The 16,608-nt window shown below is 45.4% G+C and overlaps 1 protein-coding gene across 2 annotated transcripts in view; it reads right to left on the bottom strand.

Annotated features, from left to right (window-relative positions):
* The window catches only part of ltn1 (listerin E3 ubiquitin protein ligase 1), a 72,831-nt gene that overhangs the window by 41,778 nt on the left and 14,445 nt on the right, over window positions 1-16,608 (bottom strand). For both annotated transcript variants that reach the window (XM_036968153.1, XM_036968154.1), the window contains exons 10-18: window positions 16,451-16,598; window positions 13,983-14,246; window positions 13,228-13,542; window positions 12,898-13,049; window positions 11,620-11,713; window positions 10,442-10,667; window positions 9,569-9,640; window positions 2,694-2,861; window positions 516-669 (exon numbers count right to left, since the gene is read on the bottom strand). In XM_036968153.1, coding sequence (XP_036824048.1) covers window positions 516-669; window positions 2,694-2,861; window positions 9,569-9,640; window positions 10,442-10,667; window positions 11,620-11,713; window positions 12,898-13,049; window positions 13,228-13,542; window positions 13,983-14,246; window positions 16,451-16,598 — 1,593 coding nt within the window. The remainder of the gene's footprint in view (window positions 1-515; window positions 670-2,693; window positions 2,862-9,568; window positions 9,641-10,441; window positions 10,668-11,619; window positions 11,714-12,897; window positions 13,050-13,227; window positions 13,543-13,982; window positions 14,247-16,450; window positions 16,599-16,608) is intronic.

The raw sequence follows: 16,608 nt of genomic DNA, 5'->3' as shown, positions 1-16,608 counted from the left end.
AACCAACACCTACAGACTGATAGATCACACAGAACAGCAGACCTAGAACCAACACCTACAGATTGATCGAACAACACATAGAACATCAGACCTAGAACCAACACCTACAGACAGATAGATCACACAGTACATCAGACCTAGAACCAACACCTACAGACTGATCGAACAACACATAGAACAGCAGACCTAGAACCAACACCTACAGACTGATAGATCACACAGAACATCAGACCTAGAACCAACACCTACAGACTGATCGAACAACACATAGAACAGCAGACCTAGAACCAACACCTACAGACTGATAGATCACACAGAACATCAGACCTAGAACCAACACCTACAGACTGATAGATCACACAGAACATCAGACCTAGAACCAACACCTGCAGACTGATAGATCACGCAGAACATCAGACCTAGAACCAACACCTGCAGACTGATAGGACATCAGACCAACATCTAGAAGCATGTAGAAAAACATAAGTTGAACCACATAGATAAACTTTGTTTACCTTTTGACTCCCAGGGAGGAGGTGAGCAGCTGGGTTTTGACCCAGAATGCAGCGCTGTATAGGAAGCTGCCCTCCTTCACCTCTGACCCCGAGTGATGGACCAATGAGAGGACACCGGCATGACACGCCTGACTCAGCTTCTTCAGCAGGGAGTCTGGGGGGAGAGAGAGAGAGAGAGAGCTGTACGTAAGTCCATGTAAGGTATCTAAGGTGTATGTGTGTACCTGAGAGATGCAGGGTGTAATTTCAGCTAAACTCAGGGTATGGCAAAGTAATGGGGGGGTTACATTTGATATAAGTTAAGCTCATTTACTAAATTTACACAATTAAATAAATGTAGACTGCAATATACATGAGCATCTCCCTCTTCCATGTAATGAAGTTCGACCGCAACCAATCACAGCCACACAAACAGTACTGGGAGGTGGTTCAGACAGCAGAATGAGCTTCCCTGTCACCGCTGACTTTATGACTGACAGGCAGCTTGTCCTATCAACAGATCGCTAGAAGACGACTGACAGAAGCTGTCCTATCAATAGATCGCTAGAAGACGACTGACAGGAAGTTGTCCTATCAATAGATCGCTAGAAGACGACTGACAGGCAGCTTGTCCTATCAATAGATCGCTAGAAGACGACTGACAGGAAGTTGTCCTATCAATAGATCGCTAGAAGACGACTGACAGGAAGTTGTCCAATCAATAGATCGCTAGAAGACGACTGACAGGAAGCTGTCCTATCAATAGATCGCTAGAAGACGATGGACAGGAAGTTGTCCTATCAATAGATCGCTAGAAGACAACTGACAGGAAGCTGTCCTATCAATAGATCGCTAGAAGACGACGGACAGGAAGTTGTCCTATCAATAGATCGCTAGAAGACGACTGACAGGCAGCTTGTCCTATCAATAGATCGCTAGAAGACGACTGACAGGAAGTTGTCCTATCAATAGATCGCTAGAAGACGACTGACAGGCAGCTTGTCCTATCAATAGATCGCTAGAAGACGACTGACAGGAAGTTGTCCTATCAATAGATCGCTAGAAGACGACGGACAGGAAGTTGTCCTATCAATAGATCGCTAGAAGACGCATATCGTTCATTCTAGCGGGAGAAGGCTTTTAAATGAAAAGAAGCCTAGTTACATTTATTAAAGTTGAAAATGTGTAACCGGCTGATTAGACAACGCTAATGGAAAACACTGTGTCTGGTCCCGTGTGTGTGTGTGTGTGTGTGAGCGCGTCTCTTACCTGACAGGTGTGTGTGTGTGTCTGGTCCCGTGTGTGTGTGTGTGTGTGTGAGCGCGTGTCTTACCTGACAGGTGTGTATGTGTGTGTGTGTGAGCGTGTCTTACCTGACAGGTGTGTGTGTGTGTCTGGTCCCGCGTGTGTGTGTGTGTGTGTGTGTGTGTGTGTGTGTGTGAGCGTGTCTTACCTGACAGGTGTGTGTGTGTGTCTGGTCCCGCGTGTGTGTGTGTGTGTGTGTGTGTGTGTGTGAGCGCGTGTCTTACCTGACAGGTGTGTGTGTGTGTGTCTGGTCCCGTGTGTGTGTGTGTGTGTGTGAGCGCGTGTCTTACCTGACAGGTGTGTATGTGTGTGTGTGTGAGCGTGTCTTACCTGACAGATGTGTGTGTGTCTGGTCCCGTGTGTGTGTGTGTGTGTGTGTGTGTGTGTGTGTGTGTGTGTGTGTGTGTGTGTGTGAGCGCATGTCTTACCTGACAGGTGTGTGTGTGTCTGGTCCTGTGTGTGTGTGTGTGTGTGTGTGTGTGTGTGTGTGTGTGTGTGTGTGTGTGTGTGTGTGTGTGTGTGTGTGAGCGTGTCTTACCTGACAGGTGTGTGTGTGTGTCTGGTCCCGCGTGTGTGTGTGTGTGTGTGTGTATGTGTGTGTGTGTGAGCGTGTCTTACCTGACAGGTGTGTGTGTGTGTCTGGTCCCGCGTGTGTGTGTGTGTGTGTGTGTGTGTGTGAGCGCGTGTCTTACCTGACAGGTGTGTGTGTGTGTGTCTGGTCCCGTGTGTGTGTGTGTGTGTGTGAGCGCGTGTCTTACCTGACAGGTGTGTATGTGTGTGTGTGTGAGCGTGTCTTACCTGACAGATGTGTGTGTGTCTGGTCCCGTGTGTGTGTGTGTGTGTGTGTGTGTGTGTGTGTGTGTGTGTGTGTGTGTGTGTGTGAGCGTGTCTTACCTGACAGGTGTGTGTGTGTCTGGTCCTGTGCGGTGAGTGTGAAGACCGTGAGCAGTAGCTCCTCAGCGGAGGCCAGGAGGAGGCAGTGTGTTACGGAGGTGAAGAACGTGGAGGCCACATCACAGATTAAACACACCAGCGGCTCCAGATTACCCCTCTCAGACAGACCTACAATACAATACAATAATATATACAATATTACTGCAATATAATACAATAATAATAATATATACAATTTTACTGCAATACAATACAATACATACAATATTACTGCAATATAATACAATACAATAATAATAATATATACAACATTACTGCAATATAATACAATACATTAATAATAATATATACAATATTACTGCAATATAATACAATACAGTAATAATAATATATACATTACTGCAATATAATACAATACAATAATAATAATATATACAATATTACTGCAATATAATACAATACAGTAATAATAATATATACAATATTACTGCAATATAATACAATACAGTAATAATAATAATAATAATAATATATACAATATTACTGCAATATAATACAATAATAATAATATATACAATATTACTGCAATATAATACAATAATGTTGATATACAATATTACTGCAATATAATACAATATAATAATAACAATATATACACAACATTACTGCAATATAATACAATAATAATAATAATAATATATACAACATTACTACAATATAATACAATAATAATAATAATAATATATACAATATTACTGCATTATAATACAATACAATAATAATAATAATAATAATAATATATACAATATTACTGCAATATAATACAATATAATAATAACAATATATACACAACATTACTACAATATAATACAATACAATAATAATAATATTATATACAATGTTACTGCAATATAATACAATACAGAACTATTAAAATACAATAATGTTGATATACAGTGATATACAGTTTATTAGGTACACCCTTCTAGTACCGGGTCAGACCCCCCCTTTGCCTCCAGAACAACCTGAATTCTTCAGGCATGGAAAAGTTGCTCAATTGGAATCAAGGGACCTAACGTGTGCCAGAAAAACATTCCCCACCCCATTACACCACCAGCCACCTTGTTGACAACAAGGCAGGATGGGACCATGGACTGCTTACTCCAAATCAGCATAACGTAACAGGAACCGGGATTTGTCAGACCAGGCGATGTTTATCCACAGTCGGTGATCGTGTGCCCACTGGGCACCGCTTCTACTTGTTCTTAGCTGATAGGAGTTGAACCAGGTGTGGCCGTCTGCTGCAATAGCCGAGATGCGTTCCAAGATGCCGTTCTGCACACCATTGTTGTACAGCGCTGTTATTTGTCTCTTTGTGGCCCGCCGATTGGCTTGCAAGATTCTTTCCCTTGGCCTTGGACCTCTCATCAACGCGCTGTTTTCGCCCACAGGACTGCCGCTGACTGGATGTTTGTCAAGCTATTTTTCGGAGGGGGAACCCTTGATACAGTCGTTTCTGAGATACTGGAACCGGAGCGCCTGGCACCGACGATCATACCACGCTCAAAGTCTCATAGGCCACTCGTTTTGTCCATTCTATCGTTCAATGGAACAGTAACTGAATGTCTTGATGCCTGTCTGCCTGCTTTATATAGCAAGACACATGACTCACTGTCTGTAGGAGGGAACCATTTTCCTAAATGACCACGTGACTCACTGTCTGTAGGAGCGAACCATTGTTAGCATTGTTATGCTGAAACAGGAAAGGGCCTTCTCCAAACTGTTGCACAAAGATGGAAGCACATAATCGTCTAGAATATCATTGCATGCTGTAGCGTTAAGATTTCCCTTCACTGGAACTAAGGGGCCCGAACCATGAAAAACATCCCCAGAACATTATTCCTCCTCCACCAAACTTTACAGTTGGCACTATGCATTGGGGCAGGTAGCGTTCTCCTGGCATTCGCCAAACCCAGATTCGTCCATCAGATTGCCAAATGGTGAAGTGTGATTCACCACTCCAGAGAACGAGTTTCCACGGAGTCCAATGGCAGAGAGCTTTACACCACTCCAGCCAAAGCTTGGCATTGTGCATGGTGAGCTTAGGTTTGTGTGCAGCTGCTCGGCCATGGAAACCCATTTCATGAAGCTCCCGACGAAAGGTTATTGTGCTGACGTTGCTTCCAGAGACAGCTTGGAACTCTGTAGTGAGTGTTGTAACCGAGGACAGACCATTTTTACGTGCTACAGCACTCGGCGGTCCCGTTCTGTGAGCTTGTGTGGCCTACCACTTCACGGCTGAGCCGTTGTTGCTCCTAGACATTTCCACTTCACAATAACAGCACATACAGTCGACTGGAGCTGCTCTAGCAGGGCAGAAATTTGACAAACTGACTTGTTGGAAAGGTGGCATCCTATGACAGTGCGGCATTGAAAGTCACTTAGCCATTCTACTGCCAATGTTCGTCTATGGAGATTGCATGGCCGTGTGTTGGATTTTATACACCCTTCAGCAACAGGTATGGCTGAAATAGCCAAATCCACTCATTTAAAGTGGTGTCCACATACTTTTGTGTATATATTCTGCTTGTTATCCAATGCACCCTGTGTTGCGCAAAAAGCCCATTACATTACCCCCGGGGTGGGAAAAGTCCCGTTACATTACCCCCGGGTCCTGTTACATTACCCCCGGGGTGGGAAAAGTCCCGTTACATTACCCCCGGAGTGGGAAAAGTCCCGTTACATTACCCCCGGGGTGGGAAAAGTCCCGTTACATTACCCCCGGGGTGGGAAAAGTCCCGTTACATTACCCCCGGAGTGGGAAAAGTCCCGTTACATTACCCCCGGAGTGGGAAAAGTCCCGTTACATTACCCCCGGAGTGGGAAAAGTCCCGTTACATTACCCCCGGAGTGGGAAAAGTCCCGTTACATTACCCCCGGAGTCCCGTTACATTACCCCCGGAGTGGGAAAAGTCCCGTTACATCACCCCCGGGGTGGGAAAAGTCCCGTTACATTACCCCCGGAGTCCCGTTACATCACCCCCGGGGTGGAAAAAGTCCCGTTACATTACCCCCGGAGTCCCGTTACATCACCCCCGGGGTGGAAAAAGTCCCATTACATTACCCCCGGGGTGGAAAAAGTCCCATTACATTACCCCCGGAGTGGAAAAAGTCCCGTTACATTACCCCCGGAGTGGGAAAAGTCCCGTTACATCACCCCTGGGGTGGAAAAAGTCCCATTACATTATCCCCGGGGTGGGAAAAGTCCCGTGCTACAAACACGGTCCCTTGAGTGTGCATCTGGCACTTTAGCAAGCAGCGGGAAGTCTATTTGAACTGCCGCTCCTACTGGTAAACAAAAGTGGGAAACTGACTATCGTCCTAAGCACCCACTTCTCCCACATGGTGACCTCTGACCTCTATAACAGCAGTTCAATCCAACAACAACAACATTTAATTATTATTTATTATTAAACACAATCTATTAATGTGGTTTTTGAACAATCATTTGTTTTAACAGGCATGATAACTTTACTTTTAGTTTCTGGTTGACACAGCTTGTTCACCATTAGACAAATGGGCTTTTCTCAACGAGTTCCAATCACATGAATGCATCCAACTGGTATTTACAACTTCACAAAAGGGTGAATTCCCACCGCCCACATGGTTACAAACGTAGCATCAGAGTGGAAACATAACAATACTGTCAAATAGACAACGCCAGGAACACTGAGAATGACGTCACAACGCCAGGAACACTGAGAATGACGTCACAACGCCAGGAACACTGAGAATGACGTCACAACGCCAGGAACACTGAGAATGACGTCCCAACGCCAGGAACACTGAGAATGACGTCACAACGCCAGGAACACTGAGAATGACGTCCCAACCGACAAACGCCAGGAACACTGAGAATGACGTCACAACGCCAGGAACACTGAGAATGACGTCACAACCAACAACGCCAGGAACACTGAGAATGACGTCCCAACCGACAACGCCAGGAACACTGAGAATGACGTCACAACGCCAGGAACATTTGAGAATGACGTCACAACGCCAGGAACACTGAGAAAGACGTCCCAACCGACAACGCCAGGAACACTGAGAATGACGTCACAACGCCAGGAACACTGAGAAAGACGTCCCAACCGACAACGCCAGGAACACTGAGAATGACGTCACAACGCCAGGAACACTGAGAATGACGTCACAACGCCAGGAACACTGAGAATGACATCACAACGCCAGGAACACTGAGAATGACGTCACAACGCCAGGAACATTTGAGAATGACGTCACAACGCCAGGAACACTGAGAAAGACGTCCCAACCGACAACGCCAGGAACACTGAGAATGACGTCCCAACCGACAACGCCAGGAACACTGAGAATGACGTCACAACGCCAGGAACACTGAGAAAGACGTCCCAACCGACAACGCCAGGAACACTGAGAATGACGTCACAACGCCAGGAACACTGAGAATGACGTCACAACGCCAGGAACACTGAGAATGACGTCACAACCAACAACGCCAGGAACTCTGAGAATGACGTCACAACCGACAACGCCAGGAACACTGAGAATGACGTCACAACGCCAGGAACACTGAGAATGACGTCCCAACCAACAACGCCAGGAACTCTGAGAATGACGTCACAACCGACAACGCCAGGAACACTGAGAATGACGTCACAACGCCAGGAACACTGAGAATGACGTCACAACGCCAGGAACACTGAGAATGACGTCACAACGCCAGGAACACTGAGAATGACGTCACAACGCCAGGAACACTGAGAATGACGTCACAACGCCAGGAACACTGAGAATGACGTCACAACGCCAGGAACACTGAGAATGACATCACAACGCCAGGAACACTGAGAATGACGTCACAACGCCAGGAACATTTGAGAATGACGTCACAACGCCAGGAACACTGAGAAAGACGTCCCAACCGACAACGCCAGGAACACTGAGAATGACGTCACAACCAACAACGCCAGGAACACTGAGAATGACGTCCCAACCGACAACGCCAGGAACACTGAGAATGACGTCACAACGCCAGGAACACTGAGAAAGACGTCCCAACCGACAACGCCAGGAACACTGAGAATGACGTCACAACGCCAGGAACACTGAGAATGACGTCACAACCAACAACGCCAGGAACACTGAGAATGACGTCACAACCGACAACGCCAGGAACACTGAGAATGACGTCACAACCGACAACGCCAGGAACACTGAGAATGACGTCACAACCGACAACGCCAGGAACACTGAGAATGACGTCACAACAGACAAACGCCAGGAACACTGAGAATGACGTCACAACCGACAAACGCCAGGAACACTGAGAATGACGTCACAACCGACAAACGCCAGGAACACTGAGAATGACGTCACAACGCCAGGAACACTGAGAATGACGTCACAACCGACAAACGCCAGGAACACTGAGAATGACGTCACAACCGACAAACGCCAGGAACACTGAGAATGACGTCACAACCGACAAACGCCAGGAACACTGAGAATGACGTCACAACCGACAAACGCCAGGAACATCGTGAAATGTTGAACGTATATATATTTTCCTGCTGTACCGAACCCAACCGCGAGTTTGATGAACCGTTACACCCCTTTAACATACACATGCACGGTTGAGAGGAGCCACAGGGTCAAGCCACAGGGCAGCAGTACTGGATGGAAGAGAATGGATTGAGCTCCAGGGCACAACATACAGACCTTTAACCTCTAGCCACTTAGCCATCCCGGATCCGGGATCGTGAATACAGCCTCAAGCTCATTACCATAACGCAACGTTAACTATTCATGAAAATCGCAAATGAAATGAAATAAATATGCTAGCTCTCAAGCTTAGCCTTTTGTTAACAACACTGTCATCTCAGATTTTCAAAATATGCTTCTCAACCATAGGAAAAGAATAATTTGTGTAACAGTAGCTAGCTAGCGTAGCATTTAGCGTTAGCATTCAGCTGGCAACATTTTCACAAAAAACAGAAAAGCATTCAAATAAAATAATTTACCTTTGAAGAACTTCAGATGTTTTCAATGAGGAGACACTCAGATAGCAAATGTTCAGTTTTTCCTGAAAGATTATTTGTTTAGGAGAAATTGCTCCGTTTGGTGCGTCACGTTTGGCTACCAAAAAAAACGAAAATCCAGTCATCAAAACGCCAAACTTTTTTCAAAATTAACTCCATAATATCGACTGAAACATGGCAAACGTTGTTTAGAACCAATCCTCAAGGTGTTTTTCACATATCTCTTCGATGATATATCGTTCGTGGAAGTGTGTTTTCTGTCCTGAATCCCAGGAGAAAATGCCCGCACCTGAAGATTACGCACCAATTTAGACAAAGGACACCGGGCGGACCCCTGGAAAATGTAGTCTCTTATGGCCAATCTTCCAATGATATGCCTACAAATACGTCACAATGCTGCAGACATCTTGAAGAAACGACAAAGGGCAGGCTCGTTCCTGCTGCATTCACAGCCATATAAGGAGACAATGGAAAACAGAGCTTCAAAAATTCTGCTAATTTCCTGTTTGAAGTTTCATCTTGGTTTCGCCTGTAGCATGAGTTCTGTGGCACTCACAGATAATATTTGCAGTTTTGGAAACGTCAGCCTGTTTTCTTTCCAAAGCTGTCAATTATGTGCATAGTCGAGCATATTTTCGTGACAAAATATTGTGCTTAAAACGGGCACGTTTTTTTATCCAATAATGAAATAGCGCCCCCATACATGGTTGAGAGGAGCCACAGGGTCAAGCCACAGGGCAGCAGTACTGGATGGAAGAGAATGGATTGAGCTCCAGGGCACAACATACAGACCTTTAGCCGCGGACAGGGTGGCATGGAGCTTGGCTATCATCTTCTCCACGTACACAGCTCCTATCAGGGGCTCTGGGGAGAAAGAGTGGGGGTGGGATAATCAGGCTTTTTTTTTTTCCAGCAAAGGAAGTTCAAGGAGCAACCCAAATGATTTTTTCCCGGGCCGCCTAAGGCAATACAATGTAAAAAATATATATAATTGTTTTTTTTTTCATTGTTCGCACTTGTGCTCCTAACTTGAAAAAAGTTAGGAGCACCACATTAAAAGTTAGGAGCACCACATTAATAGTTAGGAGCACCACATAAAAAGTTAGGAGCACCACATAAAAAGTTAGGAGCACCACATAAAAAGTTAGGAGTACCACATAAAAAGTTAGGAGTTAGGAGCACCGGAAAAAGAAAACACAATTTTTTTGGTTGTATTTATTGATTGAGATACAGCCTGTTGGGCCTACGTGGAATTCCAGCTACTTTTGAAGGACACATTGCGCTTGAAACTGATATGTAACACTGACACACGTTAGTTAATTATAACAGATCAGATGTTAATATGAGTACCTGTCATTGAAATGACAAAAGTCATTTGTGAAATATTATTGCGTAAATGCACCTTTTTCTCCTATTGAGATGCAATACATTGGAAAATTATACACAGTCTCGTAAAAAAATAAATATTAGGTTTGTGATGACGACATGCAAAAGATCTGGTCAATTTATTGATTGCTGTGACCATGATCTCCTGAAGAAGCTATCCTTTTCTTTAGCGATGCACAAAAATGGCGTTACATTTTTGTTCGATACCGATATCCAATATTTTATGGGTGTGTGTGTGTGTGTGTGTGTGTGTGTGTGTGTGTGTGTGTGTAGTCTCACCATTATTATGATGCTGAGACAGTGCTAGGCTGATCAGAGCCCAGCTGTCCCTATTAGGGGCGGAGCCAGAGCCTTTTAGTCCCGCCTCACACAGCTCCTCAGCCAACCCCAGCAGCCGCTCACCCAGCACGGAGCCCTTAAACCAATCACCACACGCCTGCAGAGATACAGGGTCCGCACACGCCTTTTGTATGATCTGGAGAAGAACTCCCCATTTTAGATCCATCTGTAGGTGAGACAGAGAACAGGACCATCTCTACCAGCATACTATTGAGATACAGAGATAAGAGCTAGGGAATTGGCAGCTACAGAGCTAGGGAATTGGCAGCTACAGAGCTAGGGAATTGGCAGCTACAGAGCTAAGAGGTAGGGAATTGGCAGCTACAGAGCTAAGAGTTAGGGGGGAATTGGCAGCTACAGAGTTAGGGAATTGGCAGCTACAGAGCTAAGAGTTAGGGGGGAATTGGCAGCTACAGAGCTAAGAGTTAGGGGGGAATTGGCAGCTACAGAGCTAAGAGTTAGGTGGGAATTGACAGCTACAGAGCTAAGAGTTAGGTGGGAATTGACCGCTACAGAGCTAAGAGTTAGGTGGGAATTGACAGCTACAGAGCTAAGAGTTAGGTGGGAATTGACAGCTACAGAGCTAAGAGTTAGGTGGGAATTGACAGCTACAGAGCTAAGAGTTAGGTGGGAATTGACAGCTACAGAGCTAAGAGTTAGGTGGGAATTGACAGCTACAGAGCTAAGAGTTAGGTGGGAATTGACAGCTACAGAGCTAAGAGTTAGGTGGGAATTGACAGCTACAGAGCTAAGAGTTAGGGGGGAATTGGCAGCTACAGAGCTAAGAGTTAGGGGGGAATTGGCAGCTACAGAGCTAAGAGTTAGGGGGGAATTGGCAGCTACAGAGCTAAGAGTTAGGTGGGAATTGACAGCTACAGAGCTAAGAGTTAGGTGGGAATTGACAGCTACAGAGCTAAGAGTTAGGTGGGAATTGACAGCTACAGAGCTAAGAGTTAGGTGGGAATTGACAGCTACAGAGCTAAGAGTTAGGTGGGAATTGACAGCTACAGAGCTAAGAGTTAGGGGGGAATTGACAGCTACAGAGCTAAGAGTTAGGGGGGAATTGACAGATAGAGTTGACAGAGAGTTACAGCGATGATAGTTAGAGTTGACGTTACCGTGGTGATATGGTTGAGGATGCGTGTGGACTCCTGTGGACTGCAACAGCGTAGAGAACTGAACACCATCTCTACCAGGTAACTGGTGTCTCTCCTGTAATATAATAGTAGAGTAGAGTAACCTGAACACCTCTGAACTTTAGTCACTGTTACTAGCCGGCTACCACCCTGCAGCCCCACGTACATGGTCACGGAACAATGGTCACTTTAATACTGGTTACTAAAATGTCACACGACTGGGCAGGGGCGCAGCCATGGGTGGAGATCTACTGTCCTGTAGGGTTTACAGCCCAACCCTCTTCCTGGAGATCTACTGTCCTGTAGGGTTTACAGCCCAACCCTCTTCCTGGAGATCTACTGTCCTGTAGGGTTTACAGCCCAACCCTCTTCCTGGAGATCTACTGTCCTGTAGGGTTTCAGTCCAACCCTCTTCCTGGAGATCTACTGTCCTGTAGGGTTTCAGTCCAACCCTCTTCCTGGAGATCTACTGTCCTGTAGGGTTTCAGTCCAACCCTCTTCCTGGAGATCTACTGTCCTGTAGGTTTTACAGCCCAACCCTCTTCCGGGAGATCTACTGTCCTGTAGGTTTTACAGCCCAACCCTCTTCCTGGAGATCTACTGTCCTGTAGGTTTACAGCCCAACCCTCTTCCTGGAGATCTACTGTCCTGTAGGTTTTACAGCCCAACCCTCTTCCTGGAGATCTACTGTCCTGTAGGTTTTACAGTCCAACCCTCTTCCTGGAGATCTACTGTCCTGTAGGTTTACAGCCCAACCCTCTTCCTGGAGATCTACTGTCCTGTAGGTTTACAGTCCAACCCTCTTCCTGGAGATCTACTGTCCTGTAGGTTTACAGTCCAACCCTCTTCCTGGAGATCTACTGTCCTGTAGGTTTACAGCCCAACCCTCTTCCTGGAGATCTACTGTCCTGTAGGTTTACAGCCCAACCCTCTTCCTGGAGATCTACTGTCCTGTAGGTTTTACAGTCCAACCCTCTTCCTGGAGATCTACTGTCCTGTAGGTTTTACAGCCCAACCCTCTTCCTGGAGATCTACTGTCCTGTAGGTTTTACAGTCCAACCCTCCTCCTGGAGATCTACTGTCCTGTAGGTTTTAGAGTCCAACCCTCTTCCTGGAGATCTACTGTCCTGTAGGTTTACAGCCCAACCCCCTCTAGGTTTACAGCCTAACCCTAAAATATATATATATAAAATATATATATAAAATATATATAAAAATAAAATATATACATATTTATATTTTAATGAGTGTGTAAATTACCTGTCCTCCTGCCCCAGCCACAGCACCACATGCTCCAATAGAAACCGTACAGCAGGGTTACCTGGGGGGGGCACCCCACAACCCCCTCCTCCGTCTGCCTTCTGCTCATCCTTCCCTTTTAATTTCTCCTCTTCTGATGTGATGAGCAGCATCTGGGGGGGGGGGGGGGGGGGGGATTAGAGAAATCATTATGTAACTAAGAGTTAGAATCAACATAATGCAAATGAAGTGTGATGTCCTGCGATCCAATATGCAAAATATATCTGTGATTGATAACGTTACTGTGAAGAAAATAACCGTTTTATCTAAAGGAAAGGAAGGAAGACTCACGGTGAAGACCCTGGGGGTATGGAAGGAGCGAAGAAGTAGAGAGAGGTACACCAGGTGTCTCTCTGAGTTCTTATCATTCACACGGGAGTAACTGATCTGTGCCTGCTGACAGACAATCTCCTCCAGATGCCAGCTCTTCAGGGGGCCCTCGGCCGTCTCCTGGCCCAGCTCAGGGGCCTCCAGCTGGGCATACTTCAGCGCCGCCTCCCCCTCTTCCTCTGGAGAACCGGAACTCTCTGGCTCAGAGAAACATATCTTCACCGATCTCTTCTTCTTGGTCTGCTTCCTGCCTGCACTCACTGGGCTCTGCATCACCTGGAGGAGACATAGTTGGATAGAAATAATAAGAGACAGAGAGAGAAGACAGAGAGACAGAAAGAGACAAAGACGGAGCGAGAGAGAATGAGACAGACAGAAAGGGAGAGAAACAGAGACAGAAAGATGGAGACAGAGAGACACAGAGAGAAACAGACACACAGAGTGAAACAGACACACAGAGAGAAACAGACACACAGAGAGAAACAGACACACAGAGAGAAACAGACACACAGAGAGAAACAGACACACAGAGATAAACAGACACACAGAGATAAACAGACACACAGAGAGAAACAGACACACAGAGATAAACAGACACACAGAGATAAACAGACACACAGAGTGAAACAGACACACAGAGTGAAACAGACACACAGAGTGAAACAGACACAGAGACAGACACTTAGAGACAGACAAACAGGCAGGCAGACACACACCTGTAACAGCGAGGACATTCCTTCTAGGTCTTTCTGCTCCAGACTGTCACTCTGTACACGACGGGCGAACATCACCCTAAGCCCCTCCCAGAAGTCTGCCAGCAGCCTATCAAAGACAACCTCGTTCTCTCCCTCGCTAAGCAAACCCACATCCTGAAGTCCAGCCCTCTTCTCCCAAGAGACGAGCATGTCCGTAACCAATGGGAAAAGGGGCCCGGCTTGGAGGGAGGGGCTTCCCAGGGCACTGTCGATGAGGGGGAGGAGCTATGGACAGAGAGGAAAGATAAATTCTAATTCTGTGTACGTGCATGTTGTTACCTGTTGTTCTAGGAGCATGTTGTTACCGGTTGTTACCTGGTGTTCTAGGAGCATGTTGTTACCTGTTGTTCTAGGAGTTGGTTGTTACCTGTTGTTACCTGTTGTTACCTGGTGTTCTAGGAGCATGTTGTTACCTGTTGTTACCTGTTGTTCTAGGAGTTGGTTGTTACCTGTTGTTACCTGTTGTTCTAAAAGCATGTTGTTACTCGTTGTTACCTGTTGTTCTAGGAGCATGTTGTTACCTGTTGTTACCTGTTGTTCTAGGAGTTGGTTGTTACCTGTTGTTACCTGTTGTTCTAGGAGCATGTTGTTACTCGTTGTTACCTGGTGTTCTAGGAGCATGTTGTTACCTGTTGTTCTAGGAGCATGTTGTTACTCGTTGTTACCTGGTGTTCTAGGAGCATGTTGTTACCTGTTGTTTTAGGAGCATGTTGTTACTCGTTGTTACCTGTTGTTCTAGGAGCATGTTGTTACATGTTGTTACTCGTTGTTACCTGTTGTTCTAGGAGCATGTTGTTACATGTTGTTACTCGTTGTTACCTGTTGTTCTAGGAGCATGTTGTTACATGTTGTTACTCGTTGTTACCTGTTGTTCTAGGAGCATGTTGTTACATGTTGTTACTCGTTGTTACCTGTTGTTCTAGGAGCATGTTGTTACATGTTGTTACTCGTTGTTACCTGTTGTTCTAGGAGCATGTTGTTACATGTTGTTACTCGTTGTTACCTGTTGTTCTAGGAGCATGTTGTTACTCGTTGTTACTCGTTGTTACCTGTTGTTCTAGGAGCATGTTGTTACTCGTTGTTACCTGGTGTTCTAGGAGCATGTTGTTACATGTTGTTACTCGTTGTTACCTGTTGTTCTAGGAGCATGTTGTTACATGTTGTTACTCGTTGTTACCTGTTGTTCTAGGAGCATGTTGTTACATGTTGTTACTCGTTGTTACCTGTTGTTCTAGGAGCATGTTGTTACATGTTGTTACTCGTTGTTACCTGTTGTTCTAGGAGCATGTTGTTACATGTTGTTACTCGTTGTTACCTGTTGTTCTAGGAGCATGTTGTTACATGTTGTTACTCGTTGTTACCTGTTGTTCTAGGAGCATGTTGTTACATGTTGTTACTCGTTGTTACCTGTTGTTCTAGGAGCATGTTGTTACATGTTGTTACTCGTTGTTACCTGTTGTTCTAGGAGCATGTTGTTACTCGTTGTTACCTGTTGTTCTAGGAGCATGTTGTTACTCGTTGTTACCTGGTGTTCTAGGAGCATGTTGTTACTCGTTGTTACCTGGTGTTCTAGGAGCATGTTGTTACCTGTTGTTACCTGTTGTTCTAGGAGCATGTTGTTACTCGTTGTTACCTGTTGTTCTAGGAGCATGTTGTTACCTGTTGTTACCTGTTGTTCTAGGAGCATGTTGTTACCTGCTGTTACCTGTTGTTCTAGGAGCATGTTGTTACCTGTTGTTACCTGTTGTTCTAGGAGCATGTTGTTACTCGTTGTTACCTGTTGTTCTAGGAGCATGTTGTTACTCGTTGTTACCTGTTGTTCTAGGAGCATGTTGTTACTCGTTGTTACCTGGTGTTCTAGGAGCATGTTGTTACTCGTTGTTACCTGGTGTTCTAGGAGCATGTTGTTACCTGTTGTTCTAGGAGCATGTTGTTACTCGTTGTTACCTGTTGTTCTAGGAGCATGTTGTTACCTGTTGTTACCTGTTGTTCTAGGAGCATGTTGTTACCTGTTGTTACCTGTTGTTCTAGGAGCATGTTGTTACCTGTTGTTACCTGTTGTTTTAGGAGCATGTTGTTACTCGTTGTTACCTGTTGTTCTAGGAGCATGTTGTTACCTGTTGTTACCTGTTGTTCTAGGAGCATGTTGTTACCTGTTGTTACCTGTTGTTACCTGTTGTTTTAGGAGCATGTTGTTACTCGTTGTTACCTGTTGTTCTAGGAGCATGTTGTTACCTGTTGTTACCTGTTGTTACCTGTTGTTCTAGGAGTTGGTTGTTACCTGTTGTTACCTGTTGTTCTAAAATCATGTTGTTACCTGTTGTTACCTGTTGTTACCTGTTGTTACCTGTTGTTACCTGTTGTTACCTGTTGTTCTAGGAGCATGTTGTTACCTGTTGTTCTAGGAGCATGTTGTTACTCGTTGTTACCTGTTGTTCTAGGAGCATGGTGCGTATCTGTGTGTGTTCCTCCTCCTCCCCAGTGTTCTGTAACAGAGTGTATCTCAAACACTCTACTGCCGACACCACTATAGCAGCACTCTCTGACGGACTGGACACAGCACGCTCACTGGACAAGCTGCAACACA

Source organism: Oncorhynchus mykiss, chromosome Y (genome assembly GCF_013265735.2).
Source record: "Oncorhynchus mykiss isolate Arlee chromosome Y, USDA_OmykA_1.1, whole genome shotgun sequence".
Lineage (NCBI taxonomy): Eukaryota > Metazoa > Chordata > Actinopteri > Salmoniformes > Salmonidae > Oncorhynchus > Oncorhynchus mykiss.
Note: the sequence above shows the minus strand (reverse complement) of the source record. Positions and strands in the feature narration are given on the sequence as shown.